Source organism: Pogoniulus pusillus, chromosome 3 (assembly GCF_015220805.1).
Source record: "Pogoniulus pusillus isolate bPogPus1 chromosome 3, bPogPus1.pri, whole genome shotgun sequence".
Classification (NCBI taxonomy): domain Eukaryota; kingdom Metazoa; phylum Chordata; class Aves; order Piciformes; family Lybiidae; genus Pogoniulus; species Pogoniulus pusillus.
Genome location: NC_087266.1, coordinates 11,128,755 through 11,154,622, shown reverse-complemented (window position 1 = coordinate 11,154,622; position 25,868 = coordinate 11,128,755). Strand labels below are relative to the sequence as shown.

The following is a 25,868-nucleotide window of genomic DNA, read 5'->3' as shown; positions in this document are numbered from 1 at the left end:
TCAGCAATAAGACAAGGAGCAATGGCTACAAACTGCAACATAGAAAGTTTCACCTCAACATGAGGAGAAACTTCCTTACAGTGAGGGTGACAGAGCACTGAAACTGACTGTCCAGAATGGTTGCAGAGTCTCCTCTGGAGGCTTTCAAAATCCTCCTGGATGCCTTCCTGAGAGAACTACCCTAGGGGGTCATGCCTTGGCAGGGAGGTGGGACTAGAGTCCCTTCCAGCATCTAAAGTTCTATGATTCTGTGATACCTGGACAAAGTTTTAGCTACTATATCAGCTTCTCCAGGGAGAGAGATGAGAGGAAAAGGCAAACCAGCTTTTACCTTCAGACTCCTTGTCATAGAAGACCCCATGAGGATGCACAGAGTATGGGCGGGAGGCAAAATTTTTTAGGTGGATGATAAAGACATCCTCTTCTTCTGCTTTCAGGACTGGCCCAAGGAAGCCTAACCAGGCTGCTTTGGGGATCTCCTGGGAGTAAGTGTCATCTGTGAATTGCCTAAAAATAGCCTTTTTGTAGACACGTCCTATCCGGTTCGCTCCTCTTGTTGCGTACACACTTGCAAACCTGGTGTTGGGAAAGGAAAACAATTCAGAGGAGACAAAAACTTCTGAAAGAGTTGATCAAATAACAGATACTTGTAGTGCAGTTAAATAGTTCCTTGGGACATATCACATTGCCAGAGGAATAAAAGTTGAGGAGTAAACCTGGGCAGTGCTAGCAGGGTATAATCCCACTTCTCTACAGTAACAGTCATCCTACTTGCAGGTTTGGTCTGTAGCTGGATTACTACAAGTCTTCACTTGAGAACCAGCCTCTCAGGCCCCCCTGTACAGTTTTAGCAGCTTCTCAGTCCTCTGAAAAATTGAAACCTCACATCTGAAAGCATGGCTCTTCAGAAGGAAAGGAAAAGCAAGCTTTTTTCAAGTGCCAACCAGAGCAGTCCTAATCATCTACTCTGACACTCCAGAAGAGTAATCTATAATTTCTACATTCCAGAGTCTATGTTTATAGCAACTTCAAGTGATGGAGAACCCACCATATGGTCAGTGGTTGACATATTCTAGCTATTAAATACCAGTTCCCTTCAAACCCTTGATTGCATTTGTAGTCTAGTATCATCTAGCTCCACACTCCAACCACTGGTTCCCATCAAGCCCTCAGATCAAACAAGCCACCTACCATCCAGAACTTCTTTTCTATGCAGGCACTTGCATAAGTTTTATTTAATTGACTAAATTGCCTCCTACCCTTCTTCTGGAGAAACCAAGTACACTGACATTCTTCATACCACAAATCTTTCCCAATGCTCTATTCTGAAAGCCTTCCAATATTTTTTTTTCTCTCCCTTTTGAAGTCTGAACACGAGATCTTCACACAATAATTAAGTAGGATTCCAGATAAAGCCAGAGGTGCTCCCAGTCAGTACTTCTAACACAACTGGGAATTACTTCTGTGCTTTTAAATATAATGGCATACTGGCAACCCCTATTCATCTCATCTGTTACAATAGCACATCTTTTTTTAACTCATTTCCAGGTTACAGACAACAAGTGTGATACACATTCTTCCTTCCTAAATATCCCACACAAAGAGGGTAGAAATGAACTCCAGTAGCAGGCTGTGTGACCAGTTTTACCATAGCTGACTGCTCCATGAGTTTTTGCATCCCCTGAAGTTTCTTTGACCTTTAATGCTTCCTAATAAAGCCATTAAGAAAGCTAAGCTATATTTTTCCTGCAGTATATCTGGCAGAACTATAACAATTTCATCTTTATGGTGAGGTTTTGTGACTGGCCAGCTCACCTGCTTGAACACATTTCGCTTAGGTGCTTTTGTGCAGGACCAGCAACCCAAGTGCTGGACGTCACACGAGTTCAAAGGTATGATTCACTTTAATTTCTTCACCACAGCCAACATCAGCTACTCCTCTTTGTCAAGATGCTTCTTCTTGACACCATAACTTACAACATCCCCCATTGCGTGGTCATTACACATCTCTGGCCACTGTCTAAACCAGATCCCTGAAGTGGTCCAGACATGAAAGCCTCCAAAAAGAATGGGGTTTTTTTTTGTTTGAGAAATGTGCTTTATAATAAACCAGGAGCTGTGTTGGCACAAATGAAAATGTTGCAAATGATACTGCTGTGGCAGAAACAGTTGTCTACAGTGGAGGGAAAGGGACAGAATCTCTTGGCCTGCTTCTTCACAGAATAATGTGTGTCAGATAAATACACCCTAAAAGGGTGGTTAAGGAATGAGTTGCCAAGAAGCCTGTGCTTTCAGCAAATTAGCAGGTCTGTGGTAGCTGTCTGTGTGCACAGCCAGACCTGGCAAGTTACATCACCTTCACCAAGGACAGACAATACCTTCCACTGCCAGGGGGTAGAGCTGCTACAAGAGCCCTTACCACAGAGCTGTAGGTAGTGTCAGGAGCAGTGCAGTGTAAATGCACATGCTTCCTTACCTCATGGCAATGTATTAATATGGCTATACCCTAATTTGAACTATAAATTGATGTTTTAAGTTGCTTGTAAGATATTTTCTCAAGGAAAAAAAAAAATCCAGTGCTTATTTCAGGAGCTATTTTATAGCAGAAAGTTTTTCATTTCTATCAGACACAAGTAATTCACATGAGGTACTTCAGTGACACTGTGCTCTCCCCACGGTGATGGTACCCTTATGCCCATTATTTCTTTCTGGCCAGACAGCATTGCACATTCTCCCACAGCTTCACGCTTTGTTAGGCTTGGAATGAGCCTAATTCCTTTAAATTCCCCCAATACAATCAGACATTGAAGTTGAAAGAGCCATCCTGAAAAAAACTCGGTAGGTTTAAGCACTGGAGATTTTCTCAGTGCCTAAAGCCACGCTGCAGCATCTCCTTTTGCTAGACTTGTGTCTGCATCTTACTTAAAGCCATCTAGAAGGCAGGAGAAGTCTTTTGAGTGCAAGCTTTTATGAAAGGAGACCCACTCAAATTGTCTGCCTTTTCAGAGAGGCAAAGGCCACTGCCAGTGCAATGAGTATCAGATGCAGCTGGCCACTATGTAGATGATACTCTTCTATGCAGAGCATACAGCAGTGCAAGAGTCACTGCACCAGAAAAGGCAGGAAAGGGCCAACTTGGCCTTTTGGCTCTGGTTAGTTATGGATCTTGTTTAATCATTGTGTAAAGGAAAACAACTAACTTTGAAAGAAAGTCCTACATGTTGCTGAGGCCCTTGCTGCTGTGTTACAGACTTAGGCTCTTCCAACACTTTTTTTCCTTCCAGATCCACACTCTGCAAAGGGTAGAAGAGTCTCCTAACCAAAATACCCTGGTATTTGGGAGTTTCTTGGACTGCAGACACCTCAGCCTCACTCCTGTTTGGATGGAGTAGAGCCCGGTTCCTATACCTATGCAGAGACATGTATTTTCAGCACATCCTTTTGGTTGCCTTGAGTATCCAAGAACAAAGCACACTGGTTGATGTGTGTCCCCCAGGTGTCCAGACTACTCCATTTTCAAGAGGAGGACTTCTGAGTGCCACCTCAGACTTGCAAAGAGCTGGTGACTAAGCTTTCTAAGTCTTTGCAAGTGTTGCTACACCACACATTACAATGTCCTTTGCAGAAAGACTACCCACGGTGGAGGCAATGGTATCAGCTATAGGAAGCTCCTAGAAAGGATGCATGAGTGTGAGTGACTTATATATGCCCTGAGGTGCCTGCATCATGGGCATGTGGCCACTGTGGGGCTGGTACCCCCACCCAGCACGAAAGCACAGCCAGGAGATGTGTCAGAAGTAGGCGGCACAGGCACAGCACCACAGCCCCTAATGCTCCATGAGTGGGGGGCAGAGGTTTTTCCACTATCCCTCTTCTTTCTTTCAGTGAGAACTTCTCAGTGCTCCACAAAGCCTGTGATACTGCTGCCATTCATGCCAGTGCATCTCCTACCCTGCAGTTGCCTTAGCATACATCTCTAGAATCCCTCAGGGATTTTAAGGCTTCAGACATTGTCCTTTCATCCCCTGTCTTTGACAACAGCTCTTAAGCACCATTACCTATCTTCTTTTGCTGGCATCTCCTTCCTTGGGAAGCTCTTCACGTTTTTTGTCACTGAGTTAAACATTCAACTTGAACTGTATCTCCTGTTTTGTTCTTTCCCAGACACTTGCTTTCCAATAGGTTACCACAGCAGTGGCTTCTTCAGATGCTCTGATGGTTAAACAACTTATCTCTCAATTTGCCTTTACCTCTTTCTTCCATTGGTCACAGTCTGCCTATTTTATTGGACATCCCCTGCCAAAATAATCCCTAAACATCATTCCTTTTTTATTGCTAGAAGACCAACCTTTTCCCTGTTTCTTTGTGCTCCCCTGATCATTTTAAACTGCTTCATCCTCCTACTGTCTTCATGATATCGCTGGCTGAGTTTTTTTCCATCTTTCTGTAAATTTAAGAGTTGCTCTTCTAACTCTTGACTTTTTCCCTCTAACCACGCTGTCAGCATGCACTGACATGCAGAAAGCTGTGAAGATCAGCCACTTCCATTTCATATATGAAAGGGGACTACCCCATCTTCTGGAGCTGTACTCATGCAAGCTTCTTAAATTCCTTCCTTCTTCTTCTTCTTCAGTAAGGCCAGCCTTGAGATTACATACAGAGGTAAGCAGGCATGTGAATCAGGGCATAAAATGCCTTGCTCAGACTAAGGAAAAAATGCAAACCCTACCCTTGTTTCTGTGCCAAATTTCATTCTGCCAGTTGGCCAGTCTCAGCAGTTCTTAAATTCCAAGAAAAGTTGGCAATGTACAAGAGTGGGGTGGGGAGTTGCTAATAGAGAATTAACTCTAATTCCTTAAAATATGTATTAACATAATTACAGACATCCATCTCCCTGCCATGCTGAGCAGTCTGACTCTTCTACATTATAAAAAGTATAAAACAAGAGTTTCATGTAGGTTCTACCTCAAATCAAGATCAGACATGCAGATATTCTGTGGCCTCAGAGCGTGAGGTAGCCTAGGACCATGTGCTATGTGTAATTTCGACACCTATTCCATTTATCACACAGAACAAACCTTGGGCCAACGTTTTAACAGGTTCACGTTGGCTTTGGTCTCAAGAAACAGCACTACAGTCTAGCAGAGGTTGGGTTTTTTTTCAAGAGGACCTTGTGTGAGTACTGTGTCAGTGTGGGTGCTAAGAAATGGAAAGAGCTAATGAGTTGCGCACGACCAAACAGCTCCAGGGTAGACTGAAGCCAGATCCCTCACTGAGGCAGTTCTAAAATCTGCTGAGTTTCTTTGCTGTTGTTATCACAACTGAAAAATCAGCACTTCAAGTAGCTACCAGATATGGAGTCCCAGATTTTCTCCTGCAGTTAACATGCCAAGTGGCCACTGGATGCTCTTGGGTGCAGCTGTAAACTTTCTTTCACTACCAGTCCTCTACTCAAGTCAAGCCCTGTAGATTCTACACTGGCAACCATTTAAACCACTATCTTTATGGGTTTGTTCTCTAAAATATGTTGGTGGTTAAACCTTCGTTACTCTCTGTCCTCCTCACATAGTCTATGGTAGGGTTTGTAACAGGTTTTTGCCTTTGAGTACCCTGTTTTCCCTGTGGCCGGAGTAAGCCAGGGCAGTGCCCATGGGTCCAGGCTGTCCCAATCATCTCTGTTCAGGATAAACATTTGCCAGACCATGATTCCAATGCTAAGGCCACTGCAATATCCAGTGTTAGAGGGGTGGTCAGTGGAGAGAGACCAACAATGCCAGCGATGCCAGCTCATATTTGTAGATGGTGCCCTGACCACAAAGCTTCAAACAGCAAGTTGTCATCACAAGAGCGGGATGCCACATCTTCAAAGGGTGTTCTAGGCCTTTTCTGATCCACACAAGCCATGGAAGAGGTCAATAAACCCCATAAAATCTTAGATGAAGCTCTGATGCATTGCTGGTTAAGTGTGCTTCAATCGTTTCTCTCCTAGAATAAACTTCTGCTTCTCTTAAAGCCAACAATAAAATTCCTCTCGGACTTCTCCAGAGACAGAATTTCACCTAGAATGCCCTTTGGATGTTGACCCTTCCCACAATGATCATCTCAGCTGATGCAATTGGGTCATTTGGCCACATGACAACTCAGTTGTTAGCACCTGTGACGACAGATTCACTGTCATTTATTTGGGTGGGATCTGCTCATAGGCAAATTGCACAAACTGCATTTTATGCTGTGGTAACAGAAAACACCCGTTAGCATTGCTAGGTGCAAGACTTGGCCCAGATAAATCTAGGGTTGGTGACCTAAACAGAAGGGATGAGCAGTCACATCAGGCAAAACTTAGTAACACCTACCACTAGCAGAGCAAGATTTAAGTGGCCATCATATTAACTACTGCCAAATTAGTTTAAAGGGATTATCAACCAAACTCTTAATCCTGAGGGCTGAGCCACGGTAGGGAGGGAAAGACTGATGTATGTCAAGCCACAACACCTAGGTGTATTCTTGTCTGGAAAGACCATTCCCTATGTCACCATTAAAGGAAATGGGCAATGTCTGAGCGCTCCCTCCTACTGCAGCATACTCGTGTCCTAACCCACAAGATATCACTTGCTTCTGCAGCAGATCCAGCATCACTGACAGCACCATGCCCCCTGTGTGTCCAGTCCACCAGAGTTTAATGGCATGAAGTTTTTCACCAGTTATATCATGTGGGAGGGGATGCTGAACATCTTCCCAGATCACCTATACTCAGTGGCCATAATATGAATCTGTGATTTCCAAAGTTTTCTGAGCTTCAGAAGTTGCCTTATTAATTTTCAAGGGGAAAAGCCAGGAGAGAAATGTCCTTGTTTCATTCATAATGCTCCAAATTATGAGAATCAATGAAACAGCTCAAGGCTTCCAGTAGACAAGATAAATGACAGCATTACTCTCTTTCCATACAAAGCACAGATGCACAGCAAGATACTTGCCCTGTGCAAGCAGCAGACTGGCCCTTGAGCAGTCCAACAACACAAGGTGTAATAAAAATTATCATCCACAGCAGAACAGTTGTGTTAACACAGGGCTGCCTTTGGGTTAACCTGTTCTGACAAGAGGCAACCCTTACAACTCACACCAAGGGAGGTGCTGATGCAGCTCTAGGGCTCCTGGCTCAGGAGGCAGCTTGCTCAGCACCAGCACAGCAGGAGCTGAGCAGTATAGCGAAGTCTGGTGCGAGCATCAGCTCACCTGATTTCCAGCCCCACGCCTTGGATACTGAAGTTCCCTTTTTCCTCTTTGCTGCTAAAAACTAAAGGCTCAGGAAGGTATTACTGACTTTGGCACAGCAACCTCGAAAACCATTTTAAATCTCACTATCTAATCCAGGTAATGTAACACTTTCCATTACACAGTTGTTAATTCAGCATTTTTATTAAGTCATGAAGAATAAGTAATTCTGATTATATCTCTCTGGGCTAGCTGGAATCAAAGGGAGCATTCCTTTATACTTTTAAAGGTAATTGGATTGTCTGCAACCTCTTTATCTTCACTTCCCTATCAATAAAACTGGGATAGTGCCCCATCAGATGGGTACTCTGAGGATGCATCACAAGGTGAGGAGTGCTAGACTCAGCAAATCAGGGTGCTGCTGTTGCAGAACATGGCTCAAAATGCAATCCTGTCCCTACCTAGGAACTGATCCTTAAACTTCATTTATGGAACTATGTCTCTGACATAGGAACCAACTAATTAGCTGAGAAATAACTCATTAATATATTGCATTAAACTTACATTAGAGGTCATTCTAAAGAGTCAAATAGCCAAAAGAGCTATTCCTGGTCCATGGGTAGACACACTATTATTCTAGACTGCAGTGCTTTATTCTTGACTCAATACAGTTTGGAAATGTAATAAAGTAGTTAAAATAATCACTTCATTATTCTGCACATGGAGAATTCATCACAAACAACTTCCCAACCTTAAGTGTATAGTCTACATTAAAATCCTCTGTGGGTAAAACCATTCTGTAATTACTACAGTACCAAGATGACTGAAGACATAAGCTATCTACCCTCCCTGCTGGGCCAGGCAAAAGACACAGACTTCCATGTGCCGCTTCGATGCTTAAGGAACACAAAGTACAGACAGCCTTAGAAGTGTGATTTACAGAACAGTATTTCTATGGCATTGAGCTGGACTTACAAGTAGCTGCACTTCACTAAAAGCTGAACTGTTTTTAGTGAGAGGTCTTCCAGTTTAGAGAGTGAAGGAAGTTACCCACTGCTAAAAAGAGAAAGGAAGTAAGAAACTGAAGTTTTTAACCAGATTACAACCACCCCAATTGAAGAATAACCTTTCCAGAAAGCTTGTTGTAAAGAGATGAGAACAAACTACTACCCTGCATTCTACCTACTGACTTGGGTGCTCTCTAGTACTTCTCATTGTTAACAGCACAAACATAAAATTGTGTTGAAAAACAAAACTCCTTCTTGCCTTCTGCCTGTGGTGGCAAAATAATGTCCTGTATGCAGTCCAGCTGAGAGTGATTCTGAAATAACAAGCTGCTACAGAAAAGTCTAGAATTGCTCAGGCTTTCCTGAAAAGTCAGAAAGAATGTTTCCATTTCTACCTCCCAGGACACATCATCCAGCTCCCAGTGTGGATACCAGATGCTCCTCACGTCCTTACAGCTCCTGCCCCATAGAATCATAGAATCAACCAGGTTGGAAGAGACCTCCAAGATCATCCAGGCCAATCTAGCACCCAGCCCTATCCCATCATCTAGACCATGGCACTAAGTGCCTCATCCAGGCTTTTCTTGAACACCTCCAGGGACAGCAACTCTACCACCTCCTTGGGCAGCCCATTCCAATGCAAATCATTCTCTCTGTGAAGAACTTCCTCCTAACATCCAGCTTGTACACAACTTGAGACTGTGTCTGTCTCTAGAGTATCAAAGATATCCATTAAATCTTAAAAACACTCCCTGTATTTGAAGCCCATGGCAGAGAGAGACACCAAGGGTCTGTGCCACCCACATCCAGTGTCTGGGTCAGCTCTCCTGGTGTGGGAAGGACAAGAAGCCAACTTCAGCAGTGCAGGCATGAGGATGGGTGCCTGTTTTCCTTTGGCTGAGGTACAATTCATCACAGTGCTTACCAACACACTTCAGTTTCAGTGTAGGTGGTCACCAGGACTTCAGTGTCTATTGTCTAAATAGATTGCCTAAATGGAGGTCTCCACAGCTGCCTACATTGCAGGGATAAATATGAGCAATGTACTTGTGTCTCATTTAGAGGCACTGTATGCATCTGAATTTTACAATGTCATACCAAGCCCCCAAATTTTATCATCTCACAGAGAGAAAACTTAAAATCTTTGGTGAGTTAAACAGACTTCTATGTCTGGTTGAAATGAGGTGCACTTGATTATAGCAAAGTTGAAATTTGCCTTTGGACAGCAAGTCCCCAAACCACCAGCATCTCCACAAAGCACACACAGAGGATTTTGAGTCCACTGTCTGATATTTTTTTTGACAAATATCAGTTCTTTAACATCACCTTCAAATCCACATTATCACCTCACTTAACCAACTATGATGGAAGAGAAGTCAATCCAAATCAACTCTTGCTTTGAAGCTGAAATCCTGCCTATGACAGCAGCATTAAGAAAAAAAAAACAAACATCTTAAGACATTTACAGCAACATTATCCAGGTTAGTCAATTTTCTCTTGGAGCTGTTGATAAACCTCCAATTTATTAGAGTTTTCAGTGACTTACTTGTCCTCTAAGAGGTTTTGCCCCGTGATCAGATTTTTTCCAGATGGTGCATAATCCCAGTTCTCTTCCACAATCCCAAGGTAATAGGTTCTGGTCCTTGCTTCAACCACTGCAAACAGCCAGAGGAGCCCAAGAGCACGGAGGCAGCCAGCAGGCTGCGCGGGAGGCATTTGTAGTTGTGATTGCAAGGCTGGCAGCGGGCAGGCAGCAGCAGGATGCACCACAGAGAGTTCACCCCTCCCTCCCAGTTCTCAACAAGTTATAAATAAGGAATGGTCAGAACAAAGCTCCTCCTTTTCAGCAGGTTAAGACTGGGATAGGTAGAGAGCCTGACTATGCAGAGCAGGGCAAGGGAGGAAGTTGCTGTCATGGCAGGACCTTTGCCAAGGCTTCGGTGAACGCATAAATTGCTCATTTACCTAACCAGGCTAGAGCCACTCAGTGCTTTTTGGAAGTTTGGATGTGGTTTTGTTTCCCTCATTTCAGGCTGGATGGTCTGGCACATTGGGGCAGGGTTTTTTTTGGTGTTTTCACCATCCTTTCTTTTACCATCCTTTATTTTTACCATCCAAACTCTTTATTTTCACTTTAACTGATCGTGTCAGAGGTTTCTAAAGCTTGCATTTTGCTGCTTTCATTGTTACTTTTCAATCACATATCTGCAGGTTGTAATTCAGTGTTACCAGACACAGAAAGAATTTGCCAGCACCTCTCCAATTTCTCAGATTTTCTGACCCACTTATTAAGATTTCAACTGATCTGAATATATTCAGTTTTAGAAAGCCCAAAATGACCCCTTCCCTTTTTATAACCATTTCTGGAAATTAGAGGCCAGGTAAAGTGATAGGTTGGACTGGATGATCTTGGAGGTCTCTTCCAACCTGGTTGATTCTATGTTATGTTAAACCACTCTATGTTATGTTATGTTAAAGTCTTTCTATTGGTGCTGGAACGTGTCCAGAGAAGGGCAACAAAGCTGGTGAAGGGCCTGGAACACAAACCCTATGAGGAGAGGCTGAGGGAGCTGGGGGTGTTTAACCTGCAGAAGAGGAGGCTCAGGGGGGACTGCATTGCTGTCTACAACTACCTGAAGGGACATTGTAGCCAGGTGGGGGGTGGCCTCTTCTCCCAGACAACCAGCAACAGAACAAGGGGACACAGTCTCAAGTTGTGCTAGGGTAGGTATAGGCTGGATGTTAGGAGGAAGTTGTTGCCAGAGAGAGTGATTGGCATTGGAATGGGCTGCCCAGGGAGGTGGTGGAGTCGCCATTCCTGGAGGTCTTCAAGAAAAGCCTGGCTGAGGCACTTAGTGCCATGGTCTAGTTGACTGGCTAGGGCTGGGTGCTAGGTTGGACTGGATGATCTTGGAGGTCTCTTCCAACCTGGTTGATTCTATGATTCTATTTGGACACCGAAGTATTGAAGCACACAATATTATTAACCTTAATAATTAACATGCCCACGTAGCGCTCTAGAAAATCAGTCCCTCCCTCTATAGTTTAACCTCCTCTAAGAGGACATATTTTACCATTTTGGCAAAGCCAAGTGTAAGTCTAAACGAGTACAACTTGATAGGATATTCTGAACCACTTTGGAAACATCCCAAAAAATAATTGCCTAAGTGGCAAGACACTTTGCAAAATCACACTGCTCTCATTAATTTCTAACCAACTAAAGATACTTAAAAACTGCAGTTCTGGAATACAGCTTTACTCTGGAGCCTCATTCAACCTTTAACAGTGGTGATATTCCCCTTTCAGCTCTAGAACCACCTGACCTCTCCCCATTGAAGCTAGAGGTTACTCATGTCTAGGAGCACACGAGGCTTCACAAATTAACTTGTTAGCCACATGTTTAATGTCATCAGTCAAGACCTAGCTCAGTGATGTGAATGGGATTTTACGTGGCAGGTGCGTGAGGTTCAGCCTGTGGAATGTGACAGCTACACATGTGGTCAGCTTGTGCCCAACACCTCTCTCCCTCACTGCTGTGCAGGTGTCTCTGAAGTCACACAGAGAATAACTCAAAAAGCAGGTGAGGTTCACAGCAGCCCAGCCTCCAGGCACTTGGGCTGTGGTAGATCTCGTCTAAATTAAGAGACAAGGAACAGAGACACACAAAGTACCTTACTAAAGAAGCTTTCAGTTTCTTTAGGCTATGCTTTGCAGCTCCTCAGCTCTGAGGACTGAACACTCAGGGTAAGGATACAGTTAGACAATTGCAAATGGTCAGCTTAACAAAGCTGTAAAAGCAAGAGTCCTTCAGCTGTAAGCTTCTCTCTGATATATGCTGATGTTCATTGCTTCAAGTCAGGCAGCTGATGAGCAATGAGAAGGAGAAGGGATAGAATGATACAGGTGTGCAGAGATATCGATCCTCAGAAGTGGTACCCACAAACTTCCTGGTAACCTCAAAGGCTTTCCTCATCTCTTCACTCTTCTGCTGCATTCCATACGCTGCCCAGCCTGTTGGCCTCTCCTGTCAGGCTATATCCTCTGATGAAAAAAGATCATCTTCCTTTTCCATTGCATTATGTCACTTGGCTACTCAAATGATGCCAAATAATAGCAGTGTGATTCTAAAAGGCCTAATTAGAAAGCAAAAGAAAAGATGATGATTGCAGGACAGGCCAGTGGCACAGCTATCAAACATGCAAGTGTGGTGGGACCAGCAGGCCAGTTAGTGGGCTATGAAGCTGTGAAAAGGCCCAGGAGACACTTGGAGGTTAATATGATCCCACTATGATCTTTGCAGAAGGCCTGGGACCCTGCAGCCTCCTGCAGTAGACTCTTCCGCTGCTCAGAATAGCTGTCCTGAGCCCAAGCAAGTTATACCTAAGTCCTTGAGTCCTATCACCTAAGTACTTGAGTTTACAGAACTGGGTGCCTGTTATGCAAACATTCATTGTGATGAAGTATAGAATCATAGAATCATAGAATAGAATCATAGAATCAACCAGGTTGGAAGAGACCTCCAACTTCATCCAGTCCAACCTAGCACCCAGCCCTGTCCAATCAACCAGACCATGGCACTAAGTGCCTCAGCCAGACTTTTCTTGAACACCCCCAGGGACGGTGCCTCCACCACCTCCCTGGGCAGCCCATTCCAATGCCAATCACTCTTTCTGCCAACAACTTCCTCCTAACATCCAGCCTATACTTCCCCCAGCACAACTTGAGACTGTGTCCCCTTGTTCTGTTGCTGGTTGCTTTTGCATTTGAATAGGAAATGCATTTATTTAGAGGGTAATATATACTTTGAATGAGATCATGTAGAGCTCAGTTGCTTAAATCAGCCATTTGCATGGCATTAGAGAAATTTAAAGACCAGGTATAAGGCCAGTTTCATCCAGACAGTTCTGATCTAGCCTCTCTGTTTGCTTGTTTTGTACCTAATTCACAGAATCACAGAAGGAACCCCTGGAGATCATCTAGTCTCATACTCCTCCAGAGCAGGTTCACCTAGAGAAGGTGGCACAAGGTGGCATTCAGGTGGGTTTTGAATGATTCCACAGATGGAATCACCTGTTTGGGCAACTTGTTCCAGTGCTCTACCACCCTCAAAGTAAAGAAGTTCCTCCTGATGTTTAGATGGAACCTCTACTCTTTTAGTATTTATAAGCAGTGACAAGATCCCCTCTCAATCTTCTTCAGTTCTGAGGCCCTCACTATAGGAAGGATGTTGAGGGGCTGGAGCATATCCAGAGAAGGGCAATGAGATTTGTGAAGGGCCTGGAGCACATGGCCTGCAAGGAGCTTCTGAGGGAGCTGGAATTGCTCAGTCTGGTGAGGAGGAGGCTGAGGGGAGACCTCATTGCTCTCTACAACTGGCTGAAGGAAGGTTGAAGTGAGGAGAGGTCCAGGCTCTTCTTCTTGGTGGCAAGCAACAGAACTAGAGGAAATCCTTACAAGCTGAGCCAGGAGAGGAGTAGGCTGGGTGCTAGGAAATACTTCTTCACTGAAAGTTATCAAACATTGGAATGGGCTGCTCAAGTCAGTGGTGGAGTCATCATCCCTGGGGATGTTCAAGCAGCATGTGGACCTGGCTCTTAGGGACCTGGCTCTTTTGGACACTGGAATGGGCTGCCCGGGGAGGTGGTGGAGTTGCCGTCCCTGGGGCTGTTCAAGGCAGGATTGGAGGTGGCACTTGGTGCCATGGTCTAGCCTTGAGCTCTGTGGTAAAGGGTTGGCCTTGATGATCTGTGAGGTCTCTTCCAACCCTGATGATACTGTGATAGTGTTGACCCTTCAGTGCAGGGTCAAGGATTGGACTGGACGATCTTTGAGATCTCTTCCAACCAAGTATATTCTGTGATGCTCTTCTTTAGGCTAAATGCCCCCAACTCCCTCAGCCTTTCTTCATCAGAGAATGTCATTGTATGTTTAACTTAACTCTATCTATGTATATATGAATTCATACAACTCAAGTGCTTCAAGCCAGTGGGGAATTAGGAGGAGTGTCAAATTCTGAGCTGGCACTTGACTACACCATAGTCATTTCAATAATAATAGTGCTATGTCCTAGTTTTTCCACTGCTTCTCATGGCCCCAAGGATTAGGCCTTGGTTGCCTTCTTGCTAGAATAGCTATCTGAAATCCAAATCCAAAGTTCACTTCTTTGTCTGCTACTGTGAAAATTATTTGTCTAACAAGAATAATGTGTGGGCATTAGCACTCTGTATCAGCATTGTGTTGTAAGCCTGGTAAACGCCTTAGCTTGGCTTCAGCATTTACTAGATCTGGCAACTTGTATACCTTCTGCATCCACACATTAACATTAATTACCTTGTCACATCATTAAACCCAGGTACGTTTACATTCCAGAGGGGTGCTGTGGGCATGATTCAGAAAAAAAGATGAAAGAACAGATGTTTAGCCACTTGCATCAGGAACATTTCTGGGAAGCTCCCCTCTGGCAGTGAGGTAATGGGATGAAGCTTGTCACTCTGTTCTTCGGGATCCTTTCAGCAAAAGGATTGGGTGCTGGCTCCTCTGAGACTTTCTGTCCCTCTGAAGGCTAAAATTAGTGCATGTCTGTGTTTCAAACTTTTGTAATGAGGAGTGATGTTCGTAGGGTTCAAGGGTGAACACCTTGAGTACCAGTTTGTGAATGAGCCCTGAATATCACCAAGGGAGGTTTCTTTTTATGTACCTCAGGATTGATTGCAATAATTAGCTTAAGTCAATCCACTAGAGCCCAGACTTGTACCAACTAGTGTAAGGAAATTATCTGGAATACTTAAGTTAACCTGACGATGGACATAAGATCAATGAAGACAGATGTTTGGGCTCCCCAGTTCAAGAGAGATAGAGACCTGCTGGAAAGAGTCCAGCAGAGAGCCATGAGGATGATTGGACAACTTGAGCATCTCCTCTACAGAGACTGAGAAACCTGGGGCTGTTTAGTTTAGAGAAGACTAAGAGGGGATTTGATCAATGTATACAAATATCTGAGTGGTGGATGTCAAGTGGATGAGGTGTCAAGTGGATGAGGCCAATCTCTTTTCAGCAGCAATAAGACAAGGAGCAATGGCTACAAACTGGAACATAGAAGGATTCACCTCAACGTGAGGAGAAAGTTCTTTACAGTGAGGGTGACAGCACTGGAACAGGCTGCCCAGTCTCCTCCTCTGGAGACTTTCAAAACCCTCCTGGATGCATTCCTGAACAAACTACCCTAGGGGATCCTGCTTGGCAGGGGGTTTGGACTTGATGATCTCTGGAGTTCCCTTCCAACCTCTAAGGTTCTGTGATTCTATGTTGGATGTTCTTATCCTCTGCAGTTCCTTGAAATTAGGTGCCATTTTGCATCTTTCATTGGGCAGCTGTTGAGCTGATATTCAAATAGATTGACTGCCCTATTCCCTCCTGATAGTACTAGAGCTGCCATTCATAGATGCTCCTTCCTGGTCTGTCTGCTGTGTCTGATTGTGTCTGTGTTGCAGTCCAGGCTGGGGAATTAGTCTGCCAGCATAAGATTACCCTCAGACAGTATTGCCACCAAACCTGGAGTTATGTCTGTTGTGAACATGCCTAGGTGACAAAGAGTGCCTAAGGTAAAGCTGGAAACTGAGTTACACCCTCCCAAGTTTCACACCATTCTTTTGACCAAGCCATCCTTCCCCTTCATCAGTCTTCCCACACTCTCCAGCCACAAACACATACTAAATACAAAAGCTCCATAGTATATCTGTGAAAAACAGTTTCTATTCCACATTCTAATTATTTTCTGACTTGCAACAGCAATAAGCAGAAGGTAAAATTCTTGCTATAGTTTTGGATAGTCACACAAGGTGCATCTGGATTACCTGAATGTGTTGAGTTTGCACTGGCAGGTTGGAAATCTCAAAAACCATCTGCCCTCCGAGGCATCCATCAATTCTATTTGCAGTTCTGAATAGGACTTTGCTAAGAAAGGTTTCCTTCTCCTACTCCAAGTCTGTGCACTGAAACTGTTCAAGACAGAAAGACAAAACAGGTGTTATGTCCCAAGAACAACACAGACCTACAATCAGTAAGGATATTAGAAGGGAAACTGTAGCACATCCTATAGGTGGCAGGACAAAGTCTTTGTGGCAGGATGAAGACTGAGCTCAACCCTCCGGATTCCTATTCCAGAGCCTTCATGGATTCCTAGTATCTGCCCTTCAGTCATTTGGGCTCAGTCAATGCACCCAGCTCAGGGTCACAATTGGACATTAACCACAGTGGCTGTCTGGAGATCATTAGGGCACTGTAATTTTCTCTGTACATCTCCACACAGACACTCTCCCTGCAGAACAGCTTCTTTGGTACACTACCAGCTGTGGACGAATCTTGAACTAAGGTGTGAAATGGAAAAGAAGACAAGCAGCCCACAGATCCTTTCTTATTCCATCATGGATTTCAGCCAAATCCTTTATGGCAACAAAGGATGACACTGTAGCTGAATTTAGACTTTAGAGAAACTAGTTATAGCATGGGGAAAAAAAAAGACATTGACATTTGAAAACTGTGGAGGGATGCCGTAGTATAAAGAGAGGCATTCAACAGTATGCTGAAAGGAGCTGCAAGTTTAAAGCAATTAGAATAAATTGCCAAATAGGCTGGGCAAGGGAAATGTGTTCAGTCCCAGAAGTCATTAAAGCACAGCTTAAAAAAGGAAGTTTTTGATCCTAATTAAGAGAAGCTTGTTGCATGTGGCGACTTGCAATATCTGCACTGTCAAAAGAAGGCTAATACCTCAACACAACTTCAAGGTACTGCATTCATGGGTTTCTATGGTGCTGCCCATTGAAGCACTTTGCAAACATGAAAGAGCTTAACTTTACGTCATTACTGTGGGGCAGAGCTTGTTTAATAACTCTATTATACAAATGAAGAAGGGGAAGGGTGGGTAAATTCCAAGTTCTGGAAGAAAGACAAGAGCCCTCCTGCCCCATCACTTTCCCTCTTAGCACAAGTGTGGTAGAGACCAGGATCTTGGTCTTTCAATGTTTGTGGGAGCAGTGCCGTGACCTGGTTGCATGACAAAACCCTTTCACACTCCTGTTTTCTGCCTGCTGCAGGAAGGCTACTGCCAAGATCCATCTCAGCTCTCCCCTGAGCATCTCTGCTGCCTACCCAGCCTCCTCGAGCTACCCTGTGGGCATTGTGGGATTCTCTTCTCTCATGTGTCACAGCTTTGACCTACTTACTTGCTCTAGAGGCAATGTGGCCCTTTTGTTTTGCTCCTATGAGATCATTGCCCCATTTTGTCTACGGCTAAATAGGGGAGTTGTGGTAAGAACCCCAGCATTTGAAAATCAACCAGCGCTTAAAGCAGGTAGCAGAGAGGAAGGTACCAAACATTGTGGAAAGAGAAGAAAGAAGTGATGGGATTGCATCTGCACAAGTGGCTTCCAGACTGTTGCAAAGTCACCTCTGCCAGGCAAGCCTTCCCCAAGAGTCTTCTAAACATGCAAATTCCCAGCAGGGCTGTGACACTTCGCTCGGAGTCTGCCGATTAGTGTGTGGTGGAGGAGCTAACAGAAGTTATCTGCTGTCCAGACATCTTCTTCTGACCAGTTTCTCTGCCTGAAAAGGAGAAAGTGGGAGAAATGTCATGAGCTTGTGGAAGCCTGGATGATTGCCCACAGTGAAATGGCGTGATTTATTGGCTCTGCAGATGACTGCCAACACTTCTAGTGCCTTTCATCTATGTCTATGAAGCTCTGCAATAAAAAACAGCCCTACCACTCTGCAGTGACCCTGTTGCTTCCTGTTTGAAGAAGCTTATGATACAGCTAGAGTGCCATTCCTGGAATGGAGGTCTGATGTCTAAAAGGAAAATAATTTCTACAGAATTAGAAACTCATTTATCACCTTTATAGCTTCCAAAACATCATTTGTCTTTTTTTCATATAATTTCTAGTTGGTACTGAATCATATCTAGTCCCTACTGAGGATTTCTTCTCTCCTCTGCCCAGCTCTTGCCCAGTCTCTCATTTCACCTGCTGGGTACAATCCTGGGAGTCTCAGAGCACCTTTGGATTAATGGAGATGTGCAGGAGACAAGATAACTGGTTTAAGGTCCCAGATTTGTGTCAGGGCTCTTGATACTTTTCTTTGCAGGTAAGAGCTTGTGAACACCAAGGCAGGGGTGCAGCCTGGTAAGCCTGCACCATGCACACAAAACTGAGCAAATCTGCCAACTCAGATGCAGACTCCTCTCCAAAATGGTTATGATACAAATGTGATTGTGCTACTCCTAAGTTGAAGCTGGACTGTTTCTGCACCAGAAGTCTACTTATATTTCTGAAATTAGGACTAGCTCAGACAGAGCCACCTTGACTTTGCCTGCTCATAGTGGTGCCAACATGATGTCAGCAGAGCTTGCACCTTTCCTGGGCCAGGTTAGCAGTTTGAACGAGAAGCTTGATGAATCACAGTGCCTAAAATGCTTCCTCCAGCTCCTGCAGGAGCTGGGGCAGATCACAAAGGTCTGAAGAGTGTATGTTTTGGAATTGGAAGGTGGACATGAAAACCCACCTTTGGGCACCTGAGAAAACAGCTTGAGCCTCAGAAGTGCTGAGCAACCTCCCTCAGTGGAGGAAACCTGGTTTCAGCTGACTAACTGTAAGCACTGTTAGCCTTCGCTTCTTCTCCCGAGTACTCATCTGCCAAGTGGGGATCATTATATCTGACTCCCTCTCCGGGTATTTGGAAGCTAATTTACTTAATGTTTGTCAAGCACTTTAAGGTCTCCAGATGAAAGGAGCCGCAGATAGGCAAAGCACTGCTATTACTATTAATTATTTCTATTGTGCAAGTAGACATGAAAGCAGAAAGGGTGATGCTTACTCGCTTCCTTTACAAGTGGCAAGACACAGTGCAAATACACAGACAGGGAGCTGCCCTGCCCTGCAGTGCTCCTAATCTCACCAGCCAGATAAACCAGACAAAGGGTGAGGAAAGGAGCACAAACCCAGAGAGAACTGGGTGATGTACCACACAGGGCTTATTTTGCAACAGCTGCTTATTCAAAGTGCCCTCTCAGTCAAAAAGCACCACAACCCCACTTTGGGGGTGTTTAAAAATCACAAGTCAGGCTCTAAAAAAAAAAAAAAGCTTTTTACACAATTTAGTCCTTCTACTTATTTGGCCTCTGGTTTTTGCGTGCATTGAGCTTTGAAGTTTTTCTCTGTAGCCACGAGGACTGCAAATATGTCACTCAAACAAAATGGTTGGTATTTTTTAAAGTCAAAGCTCTCAAAGAACGAGTCAAAGTAGTTGAGTAAGACAAATTCCAGGCAGTCACAGTTTGCTGTCAGCCAGCTGCTCAGCAAGAAGGAAATGAGCGTGAGCTTGGTGGCAGCTCATCTCTCTTTCCTTCCAGGCAACCCAGTCAGTCTCTCACAATTAGCTTCCATTCTCCCCAGCATGCCAGGGGCTCAATGCACAACGCAGAGAAGTTTACGTGAAGTAATGAGATGCTCCACAGTAATTTGTTCCTTTATCTAATGCCTGACTAGACAGGCAGATGAATAGAGGAATAAAAAGCCAGGTGGATGCTGAAACCTGTCACAATTGGCTGTGAAACGGCTGGCACTGGCTCAGCAAAGGGCTGGGAAGCATGACCAAGGCCAGCAGTGTAGCAGGACTGGATGCTCTGGGGAGAGATGCATCAACCTGAGCCATCCTACCCTTCCTCAGAGTGTAAAGAATCACGAGGGCATATCCTGGGCCAGGCATCTGCATTCCTCAGCCCTTTCACGGGCAATTTCATCTGAGTGGAAAGAGGTTGTATCTGAATCTGTGATGTCCTGGATGAATGCAGCAACTGCTGAATCTTTGTCTGACTGCCGTATGAATCCGAATGGTTGTTTGGTTTACTTTCTCCCAAGTAAAAGCATCCAACCAATTTAATATCAGCTTTGGACAACACTGATTGCTTTGGTTTTGTGAGTTTATCAGAGGATGAGGATGCCTGATGCAAACTACCACCAAACATGTGCTGCTCTAAAACTATTAAACTCCTCTTAAAAGAAGCAGTTCTTGCAAGGAAGAAGCAGCAGTGTTTCTGGAAGGTCATAGGGAAGTGCATCCCTGTCCTGTAATAACCACATTTACTAAAATGCTGAGGCAGTTGTCCTCCATGCACTGCTTCAGCTTTCCAGGTTTATGTTTCATCCTCGGGCTCTTACCAAGCTCCCTTTAATGGCTACAGACACCACGTTTATTTCCCTTCCTGCATGCTGGTGGGGCAAGACACAAGCTTGAAGCCCTGGCCTTGCACAGGGCAAACTCTGCCTACTGGAGGAGGAGGCCCTCCAGGTTTTTATTTTTCTAATGTGTTCATCTCTCACTTGACTCTTTTATGATGCTGGCTCCACCCAAGATGCTCTTTCTTAACACTTCCCCAGCTCTTGGAGACCTGCCGTCATCACAGCTAATGCATGTCCTGCCCTTAGCTCATTTGAGGCCCACGCCCTAATATAAAGAATGGATTACACCACCGAGGGATGACAGCAGCATATGCTGGACAGTTTGTTCATCTTTTTAAGTTTAGCTTTTGATGCCTTCCTCATGCTGGCTGTAAAGGAGTTACAGACTCAAGCCAGCTTTGCCACAGGAACCAGGGACCAAAGCAGTGCCACTGCTTCTAACATGGTCACAGTGCTCGGTGAAAAGGGCAGTGTAGCTACTCACAGAATCACAGAAACATCCAAGTTGGAAAAGACCCTCAGGATCACCAGGTCCAACCTATAACCCTACTCTACAAGATTCACCTTAAGCCATATCCCTAAGCACCACATCAAAACGGCCCTTAAACACATCCAGGGTCGGTGGCTCCCTGGGCAGCTCATTCCAGTGCCTGGCCACTCTCACCGTGAAAAGCTTTGCCCTAATAATCTAATGTAAACCTACCCAGTCTCAGCCTGAGGCCACTTCCCTTTGTTCTGTCTCCAATTACCTGTGAGAAGAGACTGGTACCGACCTCTCCACAATGTCCCTTCGGGTAGACAGCAGTGAGGTCTCCCCTCAGCCACCTCTTTTTCAAACTGAACAGCCCCAGCTCCTTCAGTTACTCCTTTGCAATGCATCACTGTGCTGCTATCCCTCTCTGGTAAATTACAGTCCTTCACAGAGACACACCATCACTGAGGAACTGAGGGTGGCAGGATTGCCAGATGTCATCTGATCCAAGCCAGGCAAGGCCACCTGAAAAATGCTGCCCAGGACCATGGCCAGACAGCTTTTGAATGTCACCAAGGGTGGTGACAGGCAGTTCACACCTTTTTATACAAGGCTTATAGCTGTATCTCCTTTTGGCAGCTGATTTTAAGACAAGAAACAGAAATGCCTGCAGTCCACCTTCCTCAATATCCTCTCACTCTCAGAAAAACCTGGAACATAGGAGCGGACAGAGAAGCAGAAAAGGAGGAGTGGCTGACACACTGCAGGGCTGTGCTGCCACTCAGCAAGAAATGCACACGCTGGACAGATGGGCAAAGACCAGTCTAATGAAGTTCAAGAAGGATAAGTGTAGAGTCCTGCATCTGGGGAGCAATAACACAATGGACCAGTATACATTAGGGGGCAAATTGCTAGAGAGCAGCTCCACAGGGAAGGACCTTGGATAATAAGTTATTCATGGGACAGCAATGTGTCCTGATGGCCAAGAAGGCCAATAGTCTACTTGGATGTATTAAGAAGAGTGTGTCCAGCAAGTTGAGAGGCCTGGAACACAAACCCTATGCGGAGAGGCTGAGGGAGCTGGGGGTGTTTAGCCTGGAGAAGAGGAGGCTGAATCATAGAATCAACCAGGTTGGAAAGGGACCTTCAGGATCATCCAGGCCAACCTATCACCCAGCCCTATCCAGTCATCTAGACCATAGCACTAAATGCTTCAGCCAGTCTTTTCTTGAACACCACCAGGGATGGTGACTCCACCACCTCCCTGAGCAGCCCATTCCAATGCCAATCACTCTCTCTGGCAAGAACTTCCTCCTAACATCCAACCTAGACCTCCCCCAGCACAACCTGAGACTGTGTCCCCTTGTTCTATTGCTGGTTGTCTGGGAGAAGAGACCAACCCCCACCTGGCTACAACCTCCCTTCAGGTACCAGTACCCCAGTTTAGGAGGGACATTGAGATGCTTGAGCGTGTCCAGAGAAGGGCGACGAGGCTGGTGAGAGGCCTTGAGCACAGCCCTACGAGGAGAGGCTGAGGGAGCTGGGATTGGTTAGCCTGGAGAAGAGGAGGCTCAGGGGTGACCTTATTGCTGTCTACAACTACCTGAGGGGAGGTTGTGGCCAGGAGGAGGTTGCTCTCTTCTCTCAGGTGGCCAGCACCAGAACGAGAGGACACAGCCTCAGGCTGCACCAGGGGAGATTTAGGCTGGAGATGAGGAGAAAGTTCTTCACTGAGAGAGTCATTGGACACTGGAATGGGCTGCCCGGGGAGGTGGTGGAGTCGCCGTCCCTGGGGCTGTTCAAGACAAGGTTGGACGTGGCACTTGGTGCCATGGTCTAGCCTTGAGCTCTGTGGTAAAGGGTTGGACTTGATGATCTGTGAGGTCTCTTCCAACCCTGATGATACTGTGATACTGTGAACCTCCACTGACCTCAGTTAAAGAAAACATTAACCAAGAGGTGTCACAGGAAACAGCAGCAAGAGACAATTTGTGTGATGGTGCCAAAGTGGAATAAATTTGAGTGGAGCTTTGAATGAAGCTTTGACTTCAAAGGATCCGCTTGAGATCTGTCCTAGAACAGTTGAGAGCAGAGCTGCCTGGCTCCTTTTTGCACAGTATGTCAACAGCAAAAAGGGCATTTTCTCCTTAGTGCACTGCTGCTGCAATCCAAATGGGGCAGATCTATTAATAGAGTAAATGGGCAGTCAGATATGCCCTTCAAAGCCTGCATGGGGCTCCAATTCTTCAGTTCCTAACTCACACATTACACCACCCAGGGAAATTGTAGGGCTGGAATGGTTTTCATTTCTAGTGTGATGAATGGGATTTTTCACACACTTAAATTTCCCCTCTCAGTGCCCATGCTGGTACATATAACTGGAAAAATAATGAAGTGCTTACGGCTGAAAGGATAGAAACAAAAGCAGGACCAGAGCTGATGTACAATTAAGTCAATATAATCAGGAGGCATTGATCAGTGGAACACAAAATGCTTTCATTGCCTTCAAAGTCAATATTGCAGAGGGGAAAACAAATGTACACAATTCTAGACACTCAGCTTAGCCACTGAATACTTCACAGGCAAAACTCTAAGCATTTTGGAGCTTGGGGTTTGGTTTTGATGTTGCTTTGGTTTGGGTTTTTTTTAACTATTATTTCTTTAGGATCAGTCTATCACTACAGAAAAACAGGTAGGAGTCAGGCTCTCTGGCTTTAATACAGACTTCTACTATCCTCTTGTTTTTCACATTCCCTCTGTACTTTAATGAGCAGTTATTAGTTCAGGTCTCATCAGACTGCATACAGATCCTACTCACAGCGAGCAAGTCTAAAGATACTCCTGAAGTAGTAAGACAATTGTGCTTAATATAGCTTGCCATTCTGTAATAGGGCACAGGGTTAACCCTCCTGAGGGAGTGAACTTGAACCTGACCCTGGTGATCTTGACATCTCCCCAGGAGTGGGTCTGAACACTACCAGGTGATGGTGGTTAACACACTTTCTCCTCCTCCTCCTCCTCCTCCTCCTCCTCCTCCTCCTCCTCCTCCTCCTCCTCCTCCTCCTCCCTCCTTCTCCTCCTCCTCCTCCTCCTCCCTCTCCTCCTCTTCCTCCTCCTTCTCTCCCTGCTCCCCAGCAATCACCATTCCTCTTTCTTGCTGCTCTTTGTTTCACCATGTGGCCATCACTCACAAGGTGGGCAAAACCCATTGCCATCAAATCTGGTTGTATATTTACCTATTTTGCATCTTGTTTCCCCTTCCCTGTATCTTTGTAACTTCCCTACCTCATATACCTTTTCTTTATTGTTAAACCTTTCTTCTTTTAACTTCCAAATCACAGTGAGATTATTTATTTGGGTCTGCACACCTTTCCTCTCTCTCCATCTAATTCCTTTTCTTTTGGGAAAGAAGGGAGGAGATGGAAGGACATCCCATGAATTGTTATTGATTCTATCAACTCTATTTGAGTCCCTGGGAAATTTAAGTTAGAACTGAGACAAAGAGCTAAAAGATTTTGGCAAACCCCTGGGCACAAAACATTGTACAAGGAGAGATGAAAATACTGAGCTTGTCCAAACAATTTTAAAGTCTTTGTAGTAGAGCAAAAGGCAGGTGATTGCTGTAGGCAGAAGGAAAAGCACAGAAGTCATACAATATTTGCTCTGCTCATGGTGAACTTGTTTGAAAGACTACGAAGTATTCATCAGAGAATGGTTCTGAGAGGTATTTGAAATTGAGACACAATCAAGCCTAGACCCCAAGCTGAAGCACTAAAGGATAAGTGGTAAGTGACATCTGATAGGCCTGAGACACAGGCTCAGGAAGGTGAAAAGAAGGCTTAGAAAATTGATAAAAGAAGGCATAGTGTTGGAGACACAATACAGATGAGAAACTAGAGAGGTGAGTCTTGTATCAGCCCAGGGGGCTGTGTGTGCAGGGCAACATCAGAGAACAGAGGAATTTAAATCATGCATGTTAAGCCTAAATGAGAATGTTGGCTATGGAAGGATGGAGAAAGTGTTATCTTAGGGGTTTTATAGAGTAACAGCCTATAAAAACTCCAGCTGACCAGGATATGAGGTTTAGGGAAGGGTTCACCTTAACTATCACTATAACGTTTTATGACTTGCTTCTTAACTCTCTTCATAAGCTGGCAGGCCACCCCAGGTGCTCCAACTGTCAGTGCAAATTGCTAATGGTCTTCAAGTTGGCAAAAGTTGGGTTCTTTAAATGCCATTAGGCCTTATGCTTTTGCTTTGTCTGAAGTGTCTTTTCCTTGGGGTCGAAGCACTGTCACAAAACACATGCTGAAATGGTGTTGCCACTGATGTCAGTTAAATTTGGGGTACCACCTTGTGCTCCAACCACTCTTTGCACGCTTGCACCCCTGCCTTTTCCTCTTCTGTAAAGCTGTGCACAGTGAAATGGCTGCAGCAGTAAAAAGGTCTCTGTTGCTCCAATTTGCCTGTCCTGGGGGGCTGAGGCATTGACCACTGGAACACTGCCTTAAAATAATCAATAATGCAGGGTGACATGCCAACCTTGCACTGGCCAACCAGGGATCACTTGGGGTATTTCCTAATTCTCTGGAGAGAATCAGCTGTTTGTTTAATACAAGCTGCAGCTTGAAAACATTGCTGGGCTCCCTCAGATCACCACACTCCAGGAGAGAGGAGCCAGAAAGCCTGAAGTTGGCTGTGAGGAACTCTGGAGCTTGGAGGTTATCTTAGCCCTGTGTAGAAAGTAAGTAAAGATATTTGCATGCTTTCTTCGGTGCTAACAGCAAAGGCTTTCTAAAATCCTGCTTGAAAATTAGAAACTTGCACTGGCCACCTTGCTTTAAAAAGCTGTAGAAAGTGCTTTTGTTTGCTGAATTAACAGAATGTTTTGAGTGCTGAGGCAATTCCGAGTGTTTACCTAATGTGTAACCACATGGTAAGGTCTTC

The 25,868-nt window shown here is 44.9% G+C and overlaps 1 protein-coding gene across 1 annotated transcript in view; it reads right to left on the bottom strand.

The window, feature by feature from the left end:
* Positions 1–9,935, bottom strand: part of HEPHL1 (hephaestin like 1) — a 43,856-nt gene extending 33,921 nt beyond the window's left edge. Inside the window, 2 exon segments of the mRNA XM_064140544.1 lie at positions 332–576; positions 9,766–9,935. Coding sequence (XP_063996614.1) covers positions 332–576; positions 9,766–9,935 — 415 coding nt within the window.
* Between the last annotated feature and the right edge of the window lie 15,933 nt (positions 9,936–25,868).